The sequence below is a fragment of the Culicoides brevitarsis genome, chromosome 1 (assembly GCF_036172545.1).
Source record: "Culicoides brevitarsis isolate CSIRO-B50_1 chromosome 1, AGI_CSIRO_Cbre_v1, whole genome shotgun sequence".
NCBI classification, from domain to species: domain Eukaryota; kingdom Metazoa; phylum Arthropoda; class Insecta; order Diptera; family Ceratopogonidae; genus Culicoides; species Culicoides brevitarsis.
The window spans coordinates 6,013,759-6,038,337 of NC_087085.1; the positions used below are offsets into that span (position 1 = coordinate 6,013,759).

Sequence of the window (24,579 nt, forward strand, 5' to 3'; positions counted from 1 at the left end):
ATTGCTGTTCTACAGAAAAAGTTTACATTTTATAACAAATTTTTGCGACGTTTAATAATTAATTGCTGTTACAGTTCAAACTTTTTATTTATTCACAAGATTTTGGTATTTTTTATTACATTTTTAATGGCATGTCGCATACAAATCGACCTAACACAGTTTTTATGAGCAATATTTCCGATATGCAGGTGTGAGAAACACAAAAATTGGAAGATACTTTCTTTCGAACGTGTCTCCAAAACTATAACTAAGTGCACTAAATAATATATAAAAGCTGTCGATAAAATTTTTGGTGTTCCTATAAAGAAGAATTTTTATTCGTTTATTTATTGAAAAAAAAAAGTGTCGTGAGAAATTTAATTTATTTCTTGCTGTAGATGACGTCGTAAACCGAACGTGGGAAATATTCCGCACTGAAGGTACGAATTTTCTCGGAGCGCGTAACAGGTGTGTAGCGCTGCAATGGGAAAGTTCGAGTTGTGGCATCGACCAAGCATCGAACGACGGGCGTTAAATCAGCTGGCTGTAAAATTTATTTATCATACAATTTTATGGCATGTAGTTAAAATTGTAAATTGACTTTGCTTACGTATTCTGTGAACTTTTCCAATGAACGTAACGCTGCTTCGAAATAATCTTCGCCGTAACTGTGACGTTGCTCTTCGCTGAGTTGTTTCCACATTACTTTCGCCTAAAAATTAAAAATTATTTTTTTTTCATTAAGAAATTTTTTAAATTGTTGAAATTTTTTTTTTTAAATTGTTAAAAACTTAACTTTTACGAATTTCGAAATTCATTTAAATTTAATTTTCAAAAATCAAAAAATTTTCAACTTTCGAAAAAAATTTTTAATTCGAAAGTTCATAAATTTTATGATTAAAATTCTTATTATATAAAGAACTACAAATTTTTTAAAAAATTTCGAATATTTTTTGAAATATTGTATTAAATAATTTGAAAATTGTATTCAAAACTTTACAAATTTTCGAAAATTGTATTCGAAGCTTTACAAATTTTCGAAAATTGTATTCGAAGCTTTACAAATTTTCGAAAATTTTATTCGAAGCTTTACAAATTTTCGAAAATTTTATTCGAAATTTTACAAATTTTCGAAAATTTGTTCAAATTTTCATAAAAAATTCGTAATTTGTTAAAATTTGTTAAAAATTTCGAAACTTTGAAAATAATTGAAAATTGAAAATTTTCTTAAGAATGAAAAAAAAAAGTTTTGTTTACTTGTTCAATCATGGATTCATCGCTAAGCCACGCCGTTCCGGCAGCCAATTCTCCCGCAGCGACAACTACTACATCGACATTACGAGGACGAAGCTCTTCCTTTAAACATGAAGCCAAACTCTCAACTGCAGCTTGTGTCGCACAATGAGCTCCTCGAACAGGGGATGGGATTTTCGCCAAAGCTGTAAAAAAAATTTAATAAAAATTTTCTAAAAAAAATTTCAAAATTTACCTGAAGACATGAAAATTACTCTTCCATGTGCACGTCGAATCAAAGGAAGCATAATTTGTGTTAAACGGGATGCTCCTGTGAAAAAAATTCAATGTTAAAATTTTTAAACGGAAAATTTTTTCAAAAGAAAATCCTTACCAAGAACATTAACATCCAAAGCTTTCCGTAACACGGGAAAAGGAATCCATTCAAGTTCGCCCAAAGCACTAAAGCTTTCGCAATGCAACAATGCCCATAGCCCGCTGGCGCCATCTGGTAGATTTTCCGCGATAAACAACGAGGCTTCCAACATCTGCAAGGCCATTCATGTAAATAAATGAGAGAAAAAAAGTTATTATAAAGAAAAGTGACGTCATTCGTACATGTTTCTACCCTTGTGCTGCTCATTGGCATGTAAATAGCGGCACACACACACACAAACACGCAGCACGCAAAAAAGATAAAACAATTGAGAGTTAGCGCAACAATAAATATAAAATTATGATTGCCGAGAACTTGTCTTCGGCGTTCCTTGCGGTGTTTTGTGCCGAGAAAAGGAAGAAAAGGTCAAGGAATTCCGCCGCATGTACGAGACAATTAAAGTAGTTTTTTTTTATCTTTTGTCATTGTTGCATACTAAATAAATTCTGCGACACAAAATAGGACAAGGTCACAAAAAAAAATTACTTCCTCGAAAAAAAAATTTTTTTTTTGTCATAACTCGAGCTCATCATCAAAAAAATAAATAAAAATAAATTTTATGCATTGCCTGTTTCTCAAGTCATGCTTTGCTCCGTAGGTACATTCTTTTTCATTAGGTACATGACAAGGGTTCTTCTTTTCGGAGTACAACAGGTAGCATTTTTTTTGTGTGTTTTCGCATATTGTATTGCGCACGTGTGAATGTTTCGTATCTATTTCACATTGTGAATGAAAAGTTTTCGCAGCAGCTAAAATTTATTGTTGTGTGTGTCTTGTGAACAAAGAAGAAACGTAACTATCTGTTTTACGTCATCAAAAATGAATGTTTTGCCCGTCGCACAAAATATAAAATAAAAAGGAAACGCCAGAAAAAGCGGAAAATTGGATCGAGGCGATTTCGAAGGAAATTTATGGAGGTTTCTTCGTGATGCATGGAAACGTCTGGTTATTTATTTATTTTTCGGATTCGACGAAAATAAACATCACTCACAACAAAATGTTTTTGCTTCGTTCTATGGGCGAAAAACGGGTCAGATTGATCCCTTAAGGGATCAGGTTGATCTCTCAGGAGTCAAATTGATCCCTTAAGGGAATTTTTTGATCACTTAAGGGATCAATTTGTTCCGTTAAGGGTTCAATTTGATCCCTTAAGAGATCAACCTGATCCTCTTTAGAGTTTGTTATTCATAGACCCAAAAAATTAAATTTTTTAAGAGGTCATTTTGATCCCTTAATAGATCTCCAGGAGGTATCAAATTGACCTCTTGAAGAGATCAAATTGACCTCTTAAGGGTTCATATTGATCTCTTGAAGGGTTCAAGTTTTTGGGTCTATGAATAAGAAACTCCAAAGAGGATCAGATCGAACCCTTAACGGAACAAATTGATCCCTTAAGTGATCAAAAAATTCCCTTGAGGAATCAACCTGATGCTTTAAGGGATCAATCTGACCCGTTTTTCGCCTATAGGGCAAAATCTCTTTTTTTCATGAAAAGCATGGATTGTAAGAGGCTTAACTATCCATAAAATGCTACAACGAGTTGTTTATTTACAAACATAGACTTTTCTCTTACACTCATACATGTAAAAAAGGTATGTTTGTTGCTTTTATTGCATTACTACTTTTTACCGAGAAATGGTAGGTAGAACTTTTATGATGACAAAAAAAACCTGATTCAAGGGCAATTTTTTGATGGAATGGAATGATCTCCTTTCTTTCTCTGTGATTCATTAAAAGTTTTTTACTCAGGCATAAAATTCCTATTTTTTTTTGTGAGTCATGCAATGATGTTTCAGAAAAAGTTGTGAAATTCGATGAAAATTGAAATGAAACGAATTCTCGGTAAAAACTTCAATGTCAGTGATTACTGAGAAAATTTAATTTTGATATGCATGTGTTGTTGTTGAAAAGAGATGAAAGGCTTTGTTCGTTCAAACAATTCATGTTTTTCATTAGAAAACTTGTTAAACTTTCTTTACATTTTATGTTTTTTTTTCTTTTAATTTAAGGTTAACAAGGATCTTTTTTGATCATTCAACGTAACTGCTGATTTAAAACGCTTGAAGCGCCCTCTGATGGTATAAAAAGGAAGTAACGAAATGTCAAATGAGCATCAAAATTCAAAATCCGCCATCTTGGATTGACATGAGGTACACAAAAACACGCGGAAGGTAAAAATAATTAAATTTTATTAATTTTTGATTAATTTTTTTAAAAAAAATTATTTTTAGACTGACGAAAATAGTTAAAGAAGTTTGAGGATTCAATGGAGATCGAACTGAAGGATGACTAAAACAGCAAAAATGAACAAAATATGTGACAGGAAGATAGATCAACGCAAGGAAGGATCGCGAGGTAAGTAATTTATTTCATAAATACACGTTCTAATTTGGAACTCTTCACGGTATTTACGCCAAGAAGAGTTTCGTGATTTTTTTAGGAGCAGAAACGGGCTGAAATCAACTGGAGGATGAAATCGATTCGAGCAGAACAGGAAAAAGGGGTAAGTTTTCAAATCTTTAGATCGTAAGTTAAGCAAATTGCACGCACTTTCCGTGTTAGGTTAGTTATTAAGTTTTTTTCAGCTAATTTTAAATTTAGAGCATTTGTCGCTCTAATAGGGCAAGATTTTTTTTTTAATTCAGGGAAAGCTTCAATTTTTTTCGTAACAGGATTTGTAATCCGCAATAGCTTTTAAGGGATTCTGCTATAGAGCGTTAGGTAGTTTTAAGTTTTTTTCAGGGATTCGGAAAGTGCGTAACAGCTCAGGTTAAGTTAGGTTCTTTCACATAAAAAAAATTGAAGAAAGAACTCTTGGGCTGTTTTTTGGAATAATTTCCATGAAATTGCCTCGTATAATGCTAAATAAACTTGATGACTTTGTGAAATCACTCAAGCACATTCAATTTCACAAATTGCATGGTTTTTTGCCGCACCAAAAACGTGACTCACGAACGAATTCCAAATATATATCAAATTATTTACTACTGACACAAGTCTTCATTCATCCTCCCATTCATATTTCGCTCGAAAAATAAATATTTATTGAGGAATATAAATTAACACACACTCAAAATTCTATCTCTTTCTATTCAAACATTTTTTTTTGCTTCGTTACGATACGAAACCCACACCGAAAATTTTCATGCACATCAATAGCGAAACATTTTTTTTTCTTGTATATTTTTAAAAGGAATTTTTTTTTCCTCTAACAAGCAATTTGATACTGAATGTACAGGTCACCTTAAAAAGGATAGAAATAAATTGCATATATCGTTTATTGTCGTAAATGGAAACGAAGAAACGAACGAAAAGCGATGATAGCTGTTGTAGGAGTCATCGAGACACATATGAATTGAAAAGTATAAAATAAAATAAAAATTTACAGAAACATTAAATGATTTATGATATCTCTTCTGTTCATTTTTTATTTTATTTTTTTGTCATCGCACAGAAAGAACTAACTTTCCAACATTAGTCACAATTTTTATTAATTTTATCGGAAAATGCGTAGGTGTCGTTTTGGCATTATAAAAATCTGTTCATTTGTTCATTTCCTCGCAGCACGAGGGGGTGCGTAACTTTTTATTTGACTTTGAATGAGCAGCTTCGTGTGTATGGGGGGAATTTTTATGAATGAAATTTGTCCATTCAGTTGTTTCGGAAGTGTTTTTTGTGTGTTGCTATCTTATGTTGAGATAGGATGGGTAGAAATTTGGGTCATTCAGTAATTTTGTCGCTTTTCTTTCTCGTCTAATCTAAAATGCACTCCACGACGAGGAGCTATAATGACATTACATTATTTGGCTTGCATTCTGCAGTTTTCTGTGTGGGCGAGAAAATCTTTAAATTATTGGCAAACTTTTACTATTTCATTCATCCCACAAAGGATTTTAGTTCTATCTTGTGTGTTTTTGTATTAAAAAGATTCATTCAAAAAAAAAAAAAAAATCATTGACGACAACTTTTTCTTTCTTTATCTCATCAGTGTCGATAGTATATGAAAAATGACATGCTGAAATGAGTTCTTTTACATGTTTTATGGCACAGTCGAAGAGATCTGAAGATAAGTTCAACGTTAGTTAATATTTAATCCAATTTTCCCAAGCTTTTATCGTCGTTCGTCGTCGTGAAATTGATATCGCAATGTCGTCATTAACCATAAAATGACTCAATTTTCTATTCTTCGCACGTCCCATAATGTAAATATAACATTTTTTCTTTTTTTCTCTTTTGTCTCTTCCATCATTATTATTTTACTGGCTTATTAGAAAGTAGTGCTTTTATATGCAGAACACCCCCCGAAAATTATGCAAGTCATAATTCTCGTGTGTGTGCTCAGTTATCTCTTATCCGCATCGAGCACGAGCAGCTCGTCGTGTGTGTGGGCGATTTGAGTAATTTGAGATAATAATGTGAATAAATATCGTTTTAATGATGCAGCTTGACAGGACATTCTACGAGCATTTGTCTGACTTGTGTCAATTATTAAATTCTGCGTTTAACATTCACGAACGGTTATTTGATAAATTTTGTATGTTTAACAAAAGGGTCGCATTACTCATCAGTTTCAGCTCGCACACACACAACCTTGTTAATTAAGTCACATCGTGAACCTTAATCAAGAAAAATCATCTTGGGACCTCCGACAATCTTTCATCCTCCCGCACACAAATTTCTCGCCTTTTCTTCACGTTGCCTTTATCATCGTCGTCATTAAATATCATCATCAGCATAATAATAATTGTGCGAAAAATTAAGGCGCGTAGCTTGTGTGGCATCTATCTACCCACATTAATGCCCCGAAAAAAGATCCATAATTGAATTTTCATAAAGTCGCCTTTTTAATTAAAAAAACAAAAACAACTTGATTGGTCGAATTTTCCGATGGAAATATATTGTTTGATGTGCCATTTTGACCAATATCTCGTAAACAATTCATAAGTTTGGCAATTTTTTACGTTCATTGAAAATTTTCTGTAAAGCGTGTCATTTTTCAGTTAGGTCGTTCCAATTTTTAACGATGTTGATACAAAAAAAAAAATAAATAAATAAAAAAATTAAAAAAAAAATTAAAAAAATGTATTTAATGAAGTTTTCATGGGTGAAAGTTTTTTAATTTTTTTTTCGCGCTTAACCTTTCTTGAGTCATAAGAATCACTTTTCTCCATGAAACATATGCTCGAAAACGCATAGTTTTTGTCATAAGTGCTTAGTTTCAAATTTTGTAGGGCAAAATCAATATAAAATTTATAAAAAAAAAAATCATAAAAAAATAATGTCAAAAAATTAAGAAAAATACTAAAAAATTAAATAAAAATTAATAAAAAAATATATTAAAATAAAATATTTAAAAGAAAATAAAAAAAATATTAAAAAAATATTAAATTAAATATAAAATAAAAAAAATAAAAAAATTTTTGAAAATATTTTAAGAGAAGAAAGTTCATGTCAAATTTCGTTTTTTAATAAAAAAAATTCTTGAAATTTTAAATTATTTTAAAAAAAATTTAAATTTCTTGAAAAAATATGAAAAAAGACCAAAAAGCGGTATTTTTTTTGATGAAATTTTTAATTTTTTTTTTTATTTTGCCCCATTGTATTTTCGCCTTTTGAAATGAGGCATGAGACAAAAACATCGAAGAAAATTTGGAGCGGCTTTATTACATTAATTAATTTCAAAGAAAAGTTTAACAATTTTAATTGAATTTAAAGTAAGCGAACGCAAAATTGACATTTTTCTACCTGTCTTCCTTGAAAAATTATAATAGAAGGATTTTACAGTGATAAAGTTAGCTCAGGTCAAGGTCACTTTCCATTGAGAGAGAAAAGAGAAACAAACTATAAATATTTTCTTTTCTCGGCGTTTTAAAAATAAATTCAACTTTTGATACTTTTTTTTTGCATTTCTTTACAAAATAAAAAAAAATGCACTTGACGTCGATGACAAGTTTCCATAGCAGAGTAATCTTCTTTACTTCTGTTATCAGATTTAAAAATGTTATCAAATTTATGATAATGCAAAAAACATGTTTTTCTCGTAAAAATGCTCGTTTTCACATCTTTCACAGCAATAAAGTTTCGCGTCAATTCACGTTTTATGGCTTTTTTTTCGTCAAATCTTACCTGAACTTCTGATGTGACATCCAATTGCAAGACTCTCAATCGCCCTGAGCACTCGTCCTTTAGTATCTCTGCATCGGATGAGCCATCAAGCTTCGGGAATGCCGCAAAAACAGCAAATCCAATTTCATCGAGTTTACGTGCCAATCGCCATGCTAATGGCGAATCACATCCCGTTATGAGAACAGCTTTACCGGGTGCTGACACCTAAAAGAAGAGAAATATTCAAGAGACGTGATTCACTTATTTACGTGTGTGTCGTTTACAGATTAGGATGAAGATGCGGATTAAATGACGAGAAAAATGTTCGACTAACATGACTTGCTGTTACGACATCGGTGTCTTGACATCCTCTTTTTTTCTTCGTCGGTAAAGTCGTTATTTTTATTACATGTACTGCTGTTGCGGACGATACTCATAAAAAAATATATCTTCATTTTTTATCGCATTTCGAAAAAAAAATTTGGAAAAAATGCGGATATGAAGTTTTTATTTTATTTAAAAATTTTTATGAAAAGTTAAAAAATTTTGAAATAAAAAATAAAAAAATTAAAAAAAATATTTTTTTTTTTACAAAAATAAAAATCTGAAATTTTTTCAAATTTTAATATTGACTTCACGAAAAATTGAACACTTTAAAAACTTAAAAAAATTCTTTCAAAAAAAAAAATTTTTTGTATAAGATTTCAATATTCGCTTTTTTTAAAAGTTAATAAAAAAAATTGAAAAAAATAAAATGGTTCTCTGATACATATTTTTGTCTTTAATTAAATATTATGGAAATTTTAAAAATTAAAAAAAATAATTTTTCTTAAAACAAAATTTTTTCGAAAATTTATATAAAATTTTAATATTCCCTTTTTTAAAATTTAAAAATATAAAAAAAAATAAATTAAAAAATTCATTTTTCTTACAAAAAAAAAAATCTGAAATCCTTAAAAAAATTAATATTAACTTCACGGAACATTAAAAAATTTTAAAATAAAAACAAATTCTTACAAAAAATTATTTTTAGAAAATTAAACAAAATATAAAAATTTAAATTTTTTTTATAAAAATAATAAAACAATTTTAAAATAATTTTTCTTACAAAAAAAAAAAAAAATTTAGAAAACTTTAAAAAAGTTTTAAGTAAAAAAAATTAATTTCTTAAGAAGATTTCATTAAAATGCAATTTAGCTAAAAAAAAAACCTTTTCAATTTCGTTTTTTTTTTCGACAAAGTAGGAAGAAATTTCTGCCAAACACATTTTCACCTGTTTCTAAAAGAAGACTGTGTATTATCATAAATTTTTATAAAAGAAAAAGAAATCCTGAGGCTGACATCGTGTTTGTCTAGATATTTTTTTTCGATAATCATAAATAAATAAAAAATATATATGAATAACAATCTCATCATACAAATTGGCTTTTATCGAAGGGAAAAACGGAAACAAGTCATTTCCACACTCATTCAGCCAACAACTTGTTATTACAATATTCGAAGAAAATTCTCAATGGGAGTTTCATTTTCTATCGTCTGTGTTATTTTTTTTCTCCTGTATCTCCTGCGTGATTACTGCGAAGATTCGATTTATTTTTGTCGTCCGTGAAACGGCGTACTTGACATTTCTCGTGATCTCTCGTGACCTTTTGGCGCAGAAAACAACATGTCGAGTCAATTGTGACTTGATTGAGATCTACGTTAAGTGACATTTTGTGTTGAAATGAGTGCATTGTGTGTGTGTGTGTGTGTGAAAAAGTGTGTCAATTTCCGATTGCCTTTAAATAAATCACACGAAATTTTATTTATTGGAGGAGTTGTTCAAGGAGCTTTAAATGTCACGCGTGAGATAAAAATAAACTGTATCTTCTTGCAGGAAATTTTCGAGGCAGGTACGGGCACGCGAGTTACGCTGTAGAGCTCTTCTTTGGAATATTAAAATTGTTATTGTTTGCCTTTTTAACCTTTTGCACTTTTTTTTTAAAATATAAAAGAAAAGAGACGACAAGCGAGAATAAAACAAACATGATATGAATAATAGAGCAGCTGCGTTTAACAGTCCTTTTGTTTCTCTCACTTTGAAACAGTGACGGATTATTTGTTATGTTGACAAGGTTCTTATCATGATATTAAGAAAAATTTCTTAAGAAAATTTTTCAATTTCTTCACAAAAATTTCTCTTTTGTTCAAAAAATTATTCAAATTAATCCAAACCAAAGCATTTAAATTTTTTTCTCATCAAATAAGGCGGTTTAAAAATTTTTTTCGATGTTTTTGTCCCAAAATTTTTTTTCTAAATGGGGCAAAATAAAAAAAAAATACTTTTAATACTTTTTCAAAAAGAAATAGAATAAAAAAGAAATAGAAATACTTTTTCATACAAAATCACAAAATTCGAAAAATTTTTGATCATAAATTGATATTTTAGTTGTTTTTATGGTAAAAATATTTTTTAAGTTTAAAGTTCAAACAAAAAAAATTAATAAAAATAATTTTTAAAAAAATTTGAAAAATAATTTTTTTGAAAAAAATTTTAAGAGAAGTAAATTTCTGTATTTTAAAACAAAAAATCAATTTTTAAAAAATATTTTATGTTAAAAGTTTAAAATCATAAAAATAATGTCAAAAAATTTTTAAATATAATTTTTTTGAAAATATTTTTAGTAAAGAAAATTCATGTTAAATTTTGTTTTTCAATATAAAAATTCTTGAAAATTGAAAATATTTAAAAAAATTTTTTTAAAAATCATTTTAATTTTTTTAGAATTTTTGTATTGAAAAACGAAATTTAACTTAAATTTTCTTCTTTAAAAATTTTTTCAAAAAAAAAAAAAATTATTTTTAATTTTTTAAAAATTATTTTTATTAATTTTTTTTTGTTTGAACTTTAAACTTAAAATATTCTGAGATAAATTTTAAATTATCAAATCTTAAAATTCTTTTAGCATAAAAACAATTAAAATATTTATTAATGATCAAAAATTATTTGAATTTTTTTTCATTTTGTATGAAAAAGTATTTAAAATTTTGCCCCATTTTGAAAAAAATCTTTCGGGACAAAAATTTAAAAAAAAATTGGAAAGGCTCGAACGACTAAAGGTTCAAAAAAATAAAGCCATAACTGATCTTAACCCCCGATTGTCTTCTTAATGGCTTTGTGATGCACTGCGAAGAGAAAAATTGAGGTCTAGGTGAAACAAATTGAATTTTTGATGGCAATCGATTTAACGATGCGAAGATTACAACAGTCTGAATTGAAATTTAAAAGCCATTACTCGGCACACAAACAGAAAAGTTATTATTAGCTACGGCAAGACATGGCACAAGAAGTAGCGCGTCGAAGAACGTGACAAGCATCCTCAACGAATTTACTTACTCGGGCTAACAAAGAGAAATGATGACATCATTGTTATCTGTCACTCGACTGTGTTGTTGAAGATATTTCATTCATATATTTACTCGGATCGGAGAGAGAGTGCTTGTTATATTTATTTTATTTATGTTTGTTCTTGCGTAGAGATGAGTCATTCATTCATCTTGCCATTCAACGACATCGAGGCACGACGACAAGACAATGCCGATGACAAACAAACATAAAATAATTGCTGCTTCCAATACAACTTTGCTTGCCAATAAAGTGCATTAATAACGACAACCAATTTTGCAAAATACACAAATTATTGGCAACGAGTGAATATTAATAAGTCAAGAACCTCGCTCGTTGTCATTATCTTTATCTCCTCGCAATTTTTGACAAATAGATTTTTCTGCTGTTGTTTCGAGCAAAATAATGCGAAATTTTATGTTTTTATTTTTGAAATGAATCAGAATGGTTCCATCCCAAAAAATAATTTATGTAAAAAAATTAAAAATAAACAATTTCGATATTTTTTCTCTCTCTCTTATCATCGCATCGTAAAAACCTCGTGCGATTATAAAACCAGACAAAATTGGATTATTTATTGGAATAAATAACATTTAAAAAAAAATCCAAGTAAATATCGCTGCGATGCGAGATCAACAAGAAAATAACATGTGGGTTTTTTTCTTTAAATTAAATTTTAAAATATCGTACGACAAACGCAGAAGCTATGCTCGTGTTGCGTGCAGCGGCAAAGTTAAGACTTAAGAGCTTGTTTGCGAAAACGTCTTTTAATAAAAAATTATATGTCTGTCTGAAGAAAAAACGAGAAGAAGGTATTATTTATGTTCACTTAGCAATAAACAAAGGTAGAAAACACAAAACGATACCGGCAGGCGAGCACGGAAAATGATTGCGAGTTGTCGTGAAATAATGTTAAAAAATACCTGTCGTCTCCATTTTATGGTAATTTTATTTCTTAAGGTCGTTACATTTTTTTTCGAACTTTTTGCCTCAAGAACTTTTTTTCAAAATGTGTCAAAAAAATAAAAAAAAGTTTTGAAATACTTTTTCATAAAAAATGACAAAATTTTAACAATTTTTGTTCATTATTTGTTTTTATGGTCACAATATTGAGATTTGATTAAAAGATTTGAAATTTTAAAAAGTAATTTTCTTGAAAAAATTTTTAGAGAAGAAAATTAATGTTAAATTTCTTTTTTTGAAACAAAAATTCTAAAAGAAAAAAAGAAAATTGAAAATATTTTAAATTTTTTTTGAAAATTTCTTGAAAAAATATGGAAAACGACCATTTGCCTCAGAAGATGCGGAAAATGTGAAATTAAACGAAAGCTTCGAATACTTCAATTTTTCAAATTTTTTAGATTTTTTGATTAAAATTTTCAAAAATTGAAAAAAAAAATTAAAAAGAAAATTAAAACATTTTTTTTTTTTTTGAAACAAAAAAAAAATTTTTTAAAAATTGGAAAATTAAAAAAATTTTGGTAAAAAAAATTTTTGATAAATTTTTAAATATTCTGAATACATTTTAATTTTCTCAAATTTTTTTTCTATTTTTCTTATATTTTTTTTTAATTTAATTTTTTTTAAATTTTATTTTTTTTTAATTTTTATTATTTTTCTTTGTTATTTTATTTGTTTTAAAATTATTAATAAAAAAATCAAAATAATTTGAAAAATTTAAGTATTTTCATTTCTTTCCTTTTATTTCATATTTCCCGCATCTTTCCATTAGATTTTTGACTTTTAAAATGGGGCATGGGACAAAAAGTTCAAAAAAAAAATTTGGAGCAGCCTTAAACAAAAATTTAAACTCAAAAACTGTAAAAAGCGAAAATGTAAAAAATTTCAAAAAAATTTTTTCGCTTGAAATAGAGCATGAATCTTTAAAACTCGTAATTGAATGTTTTCTTTCTGTGATGCATTTCCATAGAAAAGCAGAAAATAAATAAACAAGATGCAATATCTCATAAAAGTGTCTGCACATAAAGTTTTGATTAACTTATGTTCCCTTTTACATTACCAAAGAAAATGGAAAAAAAGGAAACTTTTCTTTCTAGAAGACTTTTCAATAGACTTGCACATTGTGCGTCGCACAATAAAAAAGAGGAAACCTGTGGATTCGGAGAAAAAAAGCACGATGACAAACAACTGATGATTCCCATTTATTTTGCCATTACTTACAGCGCAGAAAGTAAGTGATTGTAAAAGTCATTAAAACACGAATGAAACTTTCCAAACTGTCAAAGTTTACTTTAATACCTTCACAGAAGGTGTTAAAAATGGCTTATTTTTCATTTTGCCGTTATTTAAGGCGAATTTCATGAAATGGAGCGTCATTCATCAAAAGTAAAAAAAGTTCTTTATCTGACAATTAATTAGGGGTGTCGAGAAAAAAAAGTGCATTCCAATGAATAATTGCAGCGAAAGTTTCAAAAGTACATTAGAAGATAATTCAAAACTTTATCATCGCATGTCAGGAGAGCAGGCCAAGGTGTTAAAATGAATGAATGAAAAAAAAATTAGAAAACTGCTTTTCATGTCTGAAGGTGAACGTACATGACAATCATGCCAATTGAGCACGAGGACGAATAATTTTCAACATGTCAACTTGTAACAAGATTAAAATACTACTGTATCTCCGTGCGTCGTTGTTGTCAGTCAGATAGTTCTCCCAAGATAGTCTACCTTTTCAATTCAAGACATTTTTGTTCATTGAAAAAACATTTTTTTTTTGATCCATCTAAAATTTGGTCCATTACATAAATTAAAAATGTAAAAAAAACTTGAGAGAAAATCTAAAATTGATGAAAAAAAAATCCAAATCCGCTTAAATTGTTCGAAAACTTTTTCATTTTTTTTTTGTTGTAACAAATCAACTTTATCTAAACATTTACCGAACTAAGCTCTGTATCATCCAATTTCGTTCGTCTTTTGTCAGTGTGTCTTGCGTTTTGCGACTCAGCTGCATTCGCATGATGAAGCCAATAAGAATGAGAAACGAATAAAAAGGTAAATACCTTTTCGGCTTTTTCGCCAAGTTATCTCTCAATAATAAAATAATATAATTTTGCACACAAATTCCCATGGAGAAAAGAAACCCATCGAATTGAATTGTGTGCGCACTAAAATAAAATGAGGCCGTTCCAAATTTTTTTTTTTTTTTTGAACTTTTTGTCTCATGCCCCATTTCAAAAGTTGAAAATTTATTTGGGCAAAAAAAAAAAGATGAAAATTTCATCAAAACATTTTTTGGCCTTTTTCCATATTTTTTCAAAATTTTTTAAAAAATATTTTCGATTTTCAAGAATTTTTGTATTGAAAAACGAAATTTGACATGAATTTTCTTCTTTAAAAATATTTAAAAAAAAAATTTTTTTTAAATTTTTCGACAGTTATTTGTATGTTTTTTTTTGTTTAAATTTTTTACTTAAAATATTCTTTGATTAAATAAATAAAAAATAAAATTTTTAAATTATTTGAATAAACTTTAATTAATTAAAATTAGAATAATTAATTAATATAAAATAATTTTCAAAAAATGAATTTAATTACATATTTAAATTTAAAATAAAAAAAAAAAAATAAAATAATCCTCTTTACAATTTTTTTTAATTTTTTTTAAAATTTTTTAATTAATTTTTAAATTTTAAACTTGAAATACACTTTGACATATTATAAATTATTCGAATTATTAAATCAAATAAAATAAAAAATTAAATTTTATAATTTTTAAAATTAAAATTGAATAAATTAAAATAATTAATAAATAAATTAATATAAAATAATAAATAAATAATAATATAAAAAATAATTTATTTACAATTTAAATTTAAAATAAAAAAATTTTTTGAATTTTTTTTTTGACAGTTACTTTTTAATAAAATTTTTTTAAACAAAAAAATTAATAAAAATAAGTGTCAAAAAATTTTGAAAATTTCTTTTTAAATATTTTTAGAGAAGATTCAAAAAATTCAGATTTTTTAAAGAAAATTCATGTTAAATTTCGTTTTTTAATACAAAAATTCTTGAAAATCGAAAATATTTTTTAAAAAATTTGAATATATGAAAAGTGACCAAAAAACGTCAATTTTGATGAAATTTTTAACTTTTTTTTTATTTTGCCCCATATTGGATTTTCGATTTTTGAAATGAGACAAAAAGTTCAAAAAACAAAAATTTGGAGCAGCCTAAAATAAAAAAAAAGATGATAAAGAAGAAGAAGAGAAGGAAAAAGACAACGAAATTTAGATTGTCACGTTCAACAATATGCCTTCTATTTGTTGTGTGAGTCACACAGTATCCACGGAATGAATGAACAAAAAAAAAGCTCACAAAAGAACAAACTTTGCTTACCCGAGTCAGTCAATGCACAACATAGACCATCGTGTAGTTGGAAAAAACGTGTACAGAATAATCTTTGGGAAAATCAATTCGGGTTTCTATTTTTAGCATCGCATAGCGCTCACACACCGCACGAACAGGACAAGAAAAAGTTCACTAAATTCGGTTTTATTCTCTTTTTTTCCTCGTTCTTCGTTTTTCGTGTTATTCATATTGTATAAATGAATGGAGATTAGACGTTTTGTTGTTTTTTTTTGCTCCTCTCCGCTCCGTGAATGACGAAGCAAGTAGTGTGAGTTGTTTTAGTGCCGAGATATATTTTTATACATTGACTTGTGGTTCGGGTATGCTGTCAATGTCAATGAATGAAATGATCTTTTGTGTAACTTGTACCCCCTTCTCACTCTCTTTAGTTTTATTTTATTAGTTTTGTTCTTTTTTTATCTCGCAAAAAAAAAACTTTTTTATCCTCTTTGTGAAATTCTGTGAATGAATGAACAAAATAAATGTAAATCATTGTTTATTTTGTTTCGGTCGAAGTTGTTTCACACACAAAACTAAATTTAATTATAGAAAAACAACGAAATTTATTCAAATCAAAAAAACAAATAAGAAAATTTGGGGTTGATTGAATGACGTCACACTCGAGTGTCCTTGAGCACTTTCTTCTTTTTTTTTTTGACAAAGGGATGAAGTTTATTTGATATGTTTGGTTTCAAATTTGCCTAAATTATTGTTGGGAAAGGGAGAATTTATGATTCCTGTCAAATTTTGTGTCATTTATTATCCGATAATCTGTCTGGAGACCCCTTCTCTCCATCTTAATTATCATGCTAATGAAATTCGTTCGTCATTTCGGATGAGCAAACCGAAATTGACGTGAAATCGGAGAATATGAATGAAAATTTATTCTAGCGTGTAACTATTCTAATGAGCTGATAATGTCACGCTGATGAAATAATGAGTATCTGACGCAAACCAACAACAACAAAAAAAAGGGAATTGATAAGAGAAAAATTATGAAGAAGTAAGGAAGTAAGTGTCATTATCATAATTTTCTCGTTCGTCATTGTACTAAATGACACTGAACAACAAAAAAATTTTATCTTCAATTTTTGTGAAAAAAAAAATTGAAAAAAAGTCAAAAAGATAAAAAAAAAATTTCATTAATTCTAAAAATTTTAAAAAATTTCAGAAAATTGAAAATTCATGATAAAATACAATTTTCGATTTTTTTTTTTTTTTTGAATGTCTTAAGCTTGAAAATTTATAAATATGAAAAACGTAAAAAATATAAAATTAATAATATTCAAAAAATTTTTGAAAATTTCTTCAAATAATTAAAAAAAAAATTTAAATAAATTTTAATTAAATTTTAATTTTTTAAATTTTTTAAAAATTAAAAAAAAATATTTTTTAATTTTGAAAATTTTATTTGAAATAATTATTTTTTTTTATTTTGTCCTAATATCACGATATTGACATTTGAATTTTTTTTTTAAATTTTAAATAATTTTTTTTTCAATTTTTAATTAAAATTTAATTAAATTTCTCATTTCGACAAATTTTTTATTTTGTCATTCAGTTCTCCCAAAACAGTAACTTTTCGGGAAAATCACGTCAGAGTTTTCCTGTTCACGCATCAAAAATGATTGATATATTACTGGACATAATTTCACGCTCGTTTGATTTCTCCAACGACGTCACCTGCCAAAAAATTTCCATGTGCTCATCATGTTGGCGATGATTTTGTCGAAGAAAGATAATTGCTTTAAGCAATCACTAAATCATTCATTAAGTTATCTGACACATTTATGATTGTGTTGATTTGCGGTCTTGTTTAAACGTGTATTTGACGACGACGACGACGTCGATGAATAGATATAATGATGTTACCTTTTTACATGAATGGAATGAATTGCTTACCTTCAAATGATGATAAAATAGCACAGCGCCAATGGTTGCAACGACAAACCAACAAAAAAGCGCGAAGGCGGATACCTGAGAGATACGCAAAAGATTCAGCAAGCCCGATAGAATGATTGCTGCTGCCTGACAGCAAATAATTGGCACAAGTAGGCGATCAAACAAATCCCATGGTACTTCTTGTTGATCGCGCGTTGCCTGTATAAGTGAGCTACGACGCAGCGAAATGCGACGTTTCGCCAACGATGGTCGCTGAAATTAAAGAAAACATTAATTTCTTGCTTGAGGTTTTAGCAAAAAAAAAAAAAGAAAAAACCTCAAAGGACGACATTCGAGCTGAATAATAACATAAATTTATAAATTTGTCGCAAAATGACACACACACGCGCAATCATGCATCTTTTGTCGAGCATCTGTTATTTTTTCGTGTAAAAAAGGTACGACGACACATCATTTGATCTATATTAGGAAGAAGATGAGATTTCGCAAAAAAAAAATGAAGACGTAGGTTGATGAAGTCGTGCTTTGGTAAAAACAAAAAATTTTCACAAAATGTTGACAGGTGGCTTAGCAAGTTTCGAAGAACATTTTCGGTGACATAATGGAGTCGTTTTATTTGACAAGAAAGAGGAGCGAAAAAAAAAACTTTTTCTTCGACCCTCTTTTTTTTCGATAAAAATAAACATTTATTGCTGATTTTGTAAATAAATGTTGCGACAAGGCATAATCGAAAAATTTCGCATCATGTAACCCAAAAATATTTTCGAATGCCGGAACAACGAAGATTTCCAACAAAGTTTGTAAAGTGTATTTTCCTTGTTCGGGGAAGTAGTACAATATTCCCAATTTTATCCATCGCCCACACACACAAAAAGAGCAAAAACACACGGAAAGCAATTTACGTTGTAAGCAAAAGGTTTATCATCAAGAGACAAAAATTTACATGATAGAAACTTTCCTCTTATTTACGGGAAAAAAACAAAAAAAGGGGAGAAAAATAAATAATGAAAAGCTTTTGACGTTCATTTATTGGCGCATGGATTCAAGTTTGAAAACACAGCTTAAAATCTTTTTTTCAATTAATCCAAAATTCAAAAAATCTTTCTAAAAGTTGATTTTTCAGGCAAGTTTTAATTTTAACAGAAAATCATAAAATTAATTTATTTTTTATTTTCAAGGATTTTCCTTACAGAAGCTACAAATTCATCCAGCAGTATTTATTTGTAATTATACAATTTTCATCAGACAGATATATTTTCAGTTTTTAAGCCCAAAAGAATTTATCCATCAAAATGTATACGAGAAGCTAACTAACTTATTATAATATACATGACAGCAGATTCTTAAAAGCATCGTCAAGAAACTCACATATATAGGATCTACCATAAAAGAAAATTTAAAAAAAAAGTTGAAAATTTCATCAAAAATTACCAAATATTTTCATAATATTTTAAAAAAAAATTTAAAATATTTTTTTTAATTTTTAATAATTTTGTTACTTAAAAAATTGTATTTTGACATTTAAATTTTCCTTCAAAAATAATTTTTTTAAAAATTTTTGAATTTTTCTTCAACAAAATTTTTACAGTTATTTTTATGATATTCATTTTTTTCCAATTTTGAATATACAAATATTAATGTAAAAAATTCAAAATAACAAAAAAACTTGATTAACGATCGAATTTTTTTTTTAAATTTGGCATTTTTTTCTATTAAATTTCATTTGAATTTGGATTTGGTTTCATTATGGCCTAATTTAATAAAAAAAATTATTTGGATAAAATTTAAATTCAATGTTTTTTTAATTTTTAGACATGTGCGAAATTCATGCCAATCAGCTGAAAATGTTTCGATTTCTCGTTTCATTTTGTGTTTCACTAATTAATATTGATTTCTCGGTAAGCCATCGTTTAACCACGATACCTTTGTGCGTAAAAATTCATTAAAAATTAAAACTGAAAAGAATCGTTTTAAAACAAAATTAAAACGTTCAAAAGTAATTTCATTTGAAAATGTCCCGTTTTAGAGCAGTAGAGAAAATTTAAATGAAAATTATTTATTAACATTGTTCCGTAAGTCCTTCTTTAAATTTTAATTAATACTCGTTTAATGTCTTCTCACACAAAATATTTGCACGGAGAAAACTTTTTTCAAAGATCAATATTTTCGCAAAAATTATTTTTATAAAATTTTCATTCAAAATTTTTTTTTGATTCCAAAAATAAATTTAATCGCACGAAGCAAAAAAAAAATAAAAACAAATAATTTTTGTCTGTTCTCCAAATTAGTTAATTGCCATTTTTATATCGCGCCGCAGATCTCGCTCGATGATCGCCGCGACGCCAAAAGTTTTCAATCAACGGAATTAACATAGATAAAATTATTGTAAGTGCGTGGGCGGTGCACTCAAATCAAACTTTGTCCATGACTTGGCAGGTAGCACAGCAATTGAACGTCGTCATAATAATAATAATATTGACTTACAAGCTGAAAAAAACGAGCTACTTACTCTTAATTGGCTTTGCATTTTTTAAAAGTTTTCCGTTCACAAACTTCTGTTTGAATAATAATCTAACTTTTTATTACTTCTCTCTCTCCCACGAAACGATTTTTTTTTCTTTCGAGAGTTAGTGTGAGTGAATGACGAGAGTTGTTATCTGCTGTCTTGCGAAATTAATTCAACTTGTAATATTTTTAGTTCTTAATATTTAAATATTGTTGTTCTACTGTGTTTTTTTCACAATTTCCGACGATTTTTTTTTTTACAGTTTGTGATTTGCAATTTTTTTTTTTTGCTTGCACTGATGTTATTCTTACACCTTTTATGCTTGGATGCTACTTTTTTGTACTCTTTTTATTTTTTTGGTAAAAATTATTATCTCTCTCTTGAAAAAAAAAGCAAAAAAAAAAAATTTCTAAGAATTTTTCATCACACTACCAATTTAAATGAAAATGAAGAGGAGAATTATTTCGTTTCAAATGTAAATTATGTCTTAAAAGTTACTTCAAAGCTAATTTCTTGTCGTTGTTGCTTCTTGTAGCGTGCTGTTCGCGTAACAATAAATGAAGAATTAACCGCTTGAGAGACACTTGGAAACTGAGTGAGATACATGCAAAGCGCCACAATTTTCATGCAGATGAGAATATTTATTTTTGTTTGTCTATTTTTTTTTCGCTTGCCACTTTTTGATGTTTTTTGTTTGTGTTTCATACACGTTAATACATTTGTAGCGCAAAACCGGAGCAAATATTATCTGTGATGTTTAAAAATATTTCTGACTCACATAAAATATTTAAAATTTCATTGTCAAGATTTTTCGATAAAAAAAAATGCCAAATAAAAAGACTTAATTTATTTGTCTATTGACGAACTGAATTAAAGTCATATCGCACCTTGGGTCAACAAACCATTGTTTTCACATCACTGACAAAGAATTTTATTTTTTCAAATGCACTCACAATTCGCCAGACAAACAAAAATGTATTAATAGAGAGATGTTTCCAAATCTATTTTTAGTTTTAACTTGAAATTTCGTTCATAATAATTATGTAAATTCGAAAATATTTTCGCTCACGTACTTTTGTGAGTGAATGTGTGTGTTGGAGCGGAGAAGGAGATGAAACAATAATAATAATAATTATCTCTCTTCAGTTCATCATCTGCCTTGTCGCACACAATTTTCCATTTCTCAAGTTTATTCGAGTTGAATTCGTCGAATTAGTCGTTTAATGACAGTTTTAGTTGATTGGCAATCATGACGATGTTTATTTGTTCAAGTTTAATTACTTCACAATTACGCGAATTGCAGTTTTGGAGGTTATGTTGATTTTTTGAACAGATGCGAAAAATGGCACAAAAATTTTAATTGAATTTAAATTTTTATTATTTTACAAAATTTTAAAGAAATAAAAATTCATAATTTGCATCGGGAGAAATTTAAGAATTTGCATTGGGTCAAAAATTTAAAATGTGCATTGGGATTATTTTTAATTGAATTCAATTTTTATTGTTTTACAAAATTTTAAAGAAATAAAAATTCATAATTTGCATCGGGAGAAATTTAAGAATTTGCATTAGGTCAAAAATTTAAAATGTGCATTGGAATTATTTTTAATTGAATTCAATTTTTATTATTTTCATTTCATTTTAAAGAAATAAAAATTCAATATTTGCATCGGGAGAAATTTTAGAATTTGCATTGGGACAAAAACTGAAAATGTGCATTGGGATTATTTTTTTAATTGAATTCAATTTTTATTATTTATACTTCATTTTCAAGAAATAAAAATTCGATATTTGCATTGGGAGAAATTTTAGAATTTGCATTGGGACAAATATTTAAAATGTTCATTGGGATTTTTTGTTTGAATGCAATTGAAATGTGTCCTGCAACAATTTAATGGCGATTAAAATCATTAAAAAACAATTTTTTAAGTTTTTGTTTGAAACTCAGGTGAAGCGGAGTAAAATTTTCAATCAACCATCGAATAAAATTGCTTCGAATAAAAGTTTTTCTTCGGTTATGTGTGCAGAAAAATGAGAAAAAATGTTTTTAATCAATGTGCAAGAAGAACAAAAAAAAACTTTTCTGTTTTGTTTCGAAGAAAATAAACTTTCTTTTTTCTCCCTCTTTCTATCTCTAAGTACAATGTGGCTTTTTTTTCTTGAACCAGCCTTCAACTTTTCAACTCTCGTGTAAAAGCTGAAATTGTATGCAAATGTAATTTATTGCCACGTTTTAAAAAATATTCGAAACTTTTGCAAGGATTCTCCTCTTAATGAATAGAGAGATCTTAGAAGACTCAAGACAAATGGAAAAATTAAATTTTTTCAAGAAAATCTCATGTGTGGGAGGCGATAGTTCTGCAAAACCGAAGGAGTTGACCTCATTCTTAATATTCTCTTAGGCACACAGAAAAACACACAAATAATCTCCCCCAACAAACAAATCTTTCTTTTTTTGTGTCATGAACTAAATAATAATTTCTCATTTGGATGACGACTTTGGACAAATACTTAACGAACAAGACGCGCCAAAGTACTCGTCAAATACTTTTTGATTATCATCATTGCCGTTGTAATCGTAATGAAATTCGTGTTAGCTTCTGTTCCGCCACAAAAACACACAAAAAAACAGCAGAAAAATGTTTGCTGTCCAAAAGAATTTTCGTATCGCATACTTGACGAAAATATATATTTTTGTTACGTCTCTAATAAAAGTATAGATAAATATTTATGCATTATTTGATATTCTGTTTTTATTTTATCCATATCATCATTCGATCGCCTACGCATCTTTTTTCTCTCCAATTTTTTTTTTGTAGCTTGTAAAATTGTCTATTCTTTTTGTTGTTTCTGTCGAAGTTGAAGGAAATTTTTCTTCTTCAATTCAAATTCAAAGTGAAAATAGAAGTATAAGTCAGACAAGCGAACACAAAGATAATTTGGAAAAGTTTTTTTTTTCGAGCTGTAAAATAAATATTTAGTTTTGAGCGATAGGTAACAGGATAGAAAGCGCATTTCAGGAATTGACATAAAAATTATATAAAAAAAAATTTAAAAGAAAATATTTAAAAAAATAGAAAAAAAAAACATTTTTTAAGTTTTCAACTTCTAAAATAATTTTTATATTTTTCAAAAACAATTTTTTTTTATTTTGATTTTTTTTTTTTAAATATTTTTTTTATATTTTTAAAAATATATTTTGTAAATAATTTTTTTGAAATAATTTTTTTTTAATATATTTTTTTAAAATATTTTTTTTTAATATTTTTTATAAATATTTTTTTTAATATTTTTTTCGCGAAAAACATCGGGCTCGTCATAACTAACATTTTTCTCCATAAAACACATGCTCTGAGACGTATAGTTTTCGAGATTACCTCTCAGGAACAAATTTTGTAGAGCAAAGTCAATATAAAAATTAAAAAAAAAAATCAAAGTTCTTCAAGAATTAGAAAAAACCTAAAATCTTATAAAAATTTTAACCCTTGTTTGAATTAGAAGCGTCTTAATTTTCACTAAATTTCAATTAACGAATCCCAAACATTCGGATTCTATGGAAAACATTTCTTTGAAGAAGACATTCAAAGCCAAATAACGTCTTAAACAGACATTTTTGTGAAGTCAAGAGCCTTTTGTTCATAACGACGCGCCGTAACGCACTTTCAAGAGGCACAAAAAAATCATTTTCTTTTAAAATGAATATTTAATTGGTTTTTGGTCTTCTTTTTTACATTTATTTTTGTTAAAAAGAAAAAGAATTCAAGTTTCTCTCTTGAACAAATTCAGACGATATCCGATTTCACTTCTCGTCTTGTTCTTGTTGACGAACAAAGTTCAAGTGTGCAAAATCTCAAAAAAAAAAAACGAAAAAAGGCCAATACCATTATTATTCTTATTGTTATTCTTATTATTCGACATGACAATTGGATTATTGTTCTCGTTCATTTATTTACAAAATCTCGTAAAAAAAATTGGGATCATGGTCACGCATTACAATAAACACAAAAAATAATAACAAAACAGAAAATTATTATTGAAATTTTACAACTGAAAATAAAAATTTTGAACATGACACAACAACTGCAACGATGACACTTTTCAAAAAATATGAAATGGAATGCACGGGTTTTTTTTTCATTACTTTATGGATTAACACATTTTTCTTTTTTACTAACAACACCTTGACAAAAAAAATGAATCAATCAACAAATTCTTCGTCACAGAAATTTTTCCATTAAGGTACTTCTATTGATGGCAGGAGGCATTCAAGAAAAGAAGAAAAAAAAATTATGAATATGAGGGGGCGTGAATTTGTAGCTAAAATAAGAAAGGTAATAAAATGGATTTTCAAGGAAAATAGAATAATATTTGGAAAAATTGACGAAAATCAAGGTTGAAAAGTTCCGAGAAAAAAAATTTTCTCCTCGCTGACAAATCAAAGCTGTCATGAACATGATAATAATATAATAATAATAAAAAGAAAACATTAAATATTTTTTTTATTTCTGAAAATTTTCGTCATCGTTGGTTTTTACAATTTTTATATTGAGTTTGACCTACAAAATTTGTTGCTGAGAGGTAATCTCGAAAAATATACGTCTCCGAGCATATGTTTCATGGAGAAAAATGTTAGTTATGACAAGCCTGATGTTTTTTCGTGAAAAGAAA

The 24,579-nt window shown here is 27.7% G+C and overlaps 1 protein-coding gene across 1 annotated transcript; it reads right to left on the reverse strand.

The window, feature by feature from the left end:
* Positions 1-20,343, reverse strand: LOC134826995 (D-beta-hydroxybutyrate dehydrogenase, mitochondrial). The gene is made up of 8 exons (XM_063839517.1): positions 19,915-20,343; positions 17,406-17,657; positions 7,775-7,978; positions 1,607-1,760; positions 1,469-1,543; positions 1,237-1,418; positions 590-691; positions 1-523 (listed from the first exon to the last, which is right to left on the reverse strand). Exons 1-8 carry the CDS (start codon positions 19,930-19,932, stop codon positions 362-364), a joined length of 1,149 nt encoding a protein of 382 aa, XP_063695587.1. The 5' UTR covers positions 19,933-20,343; the 3' UTR covers positions 1-361.
* Positions 20,344-24,579: the final 4,236 nt, after the last annotated feature.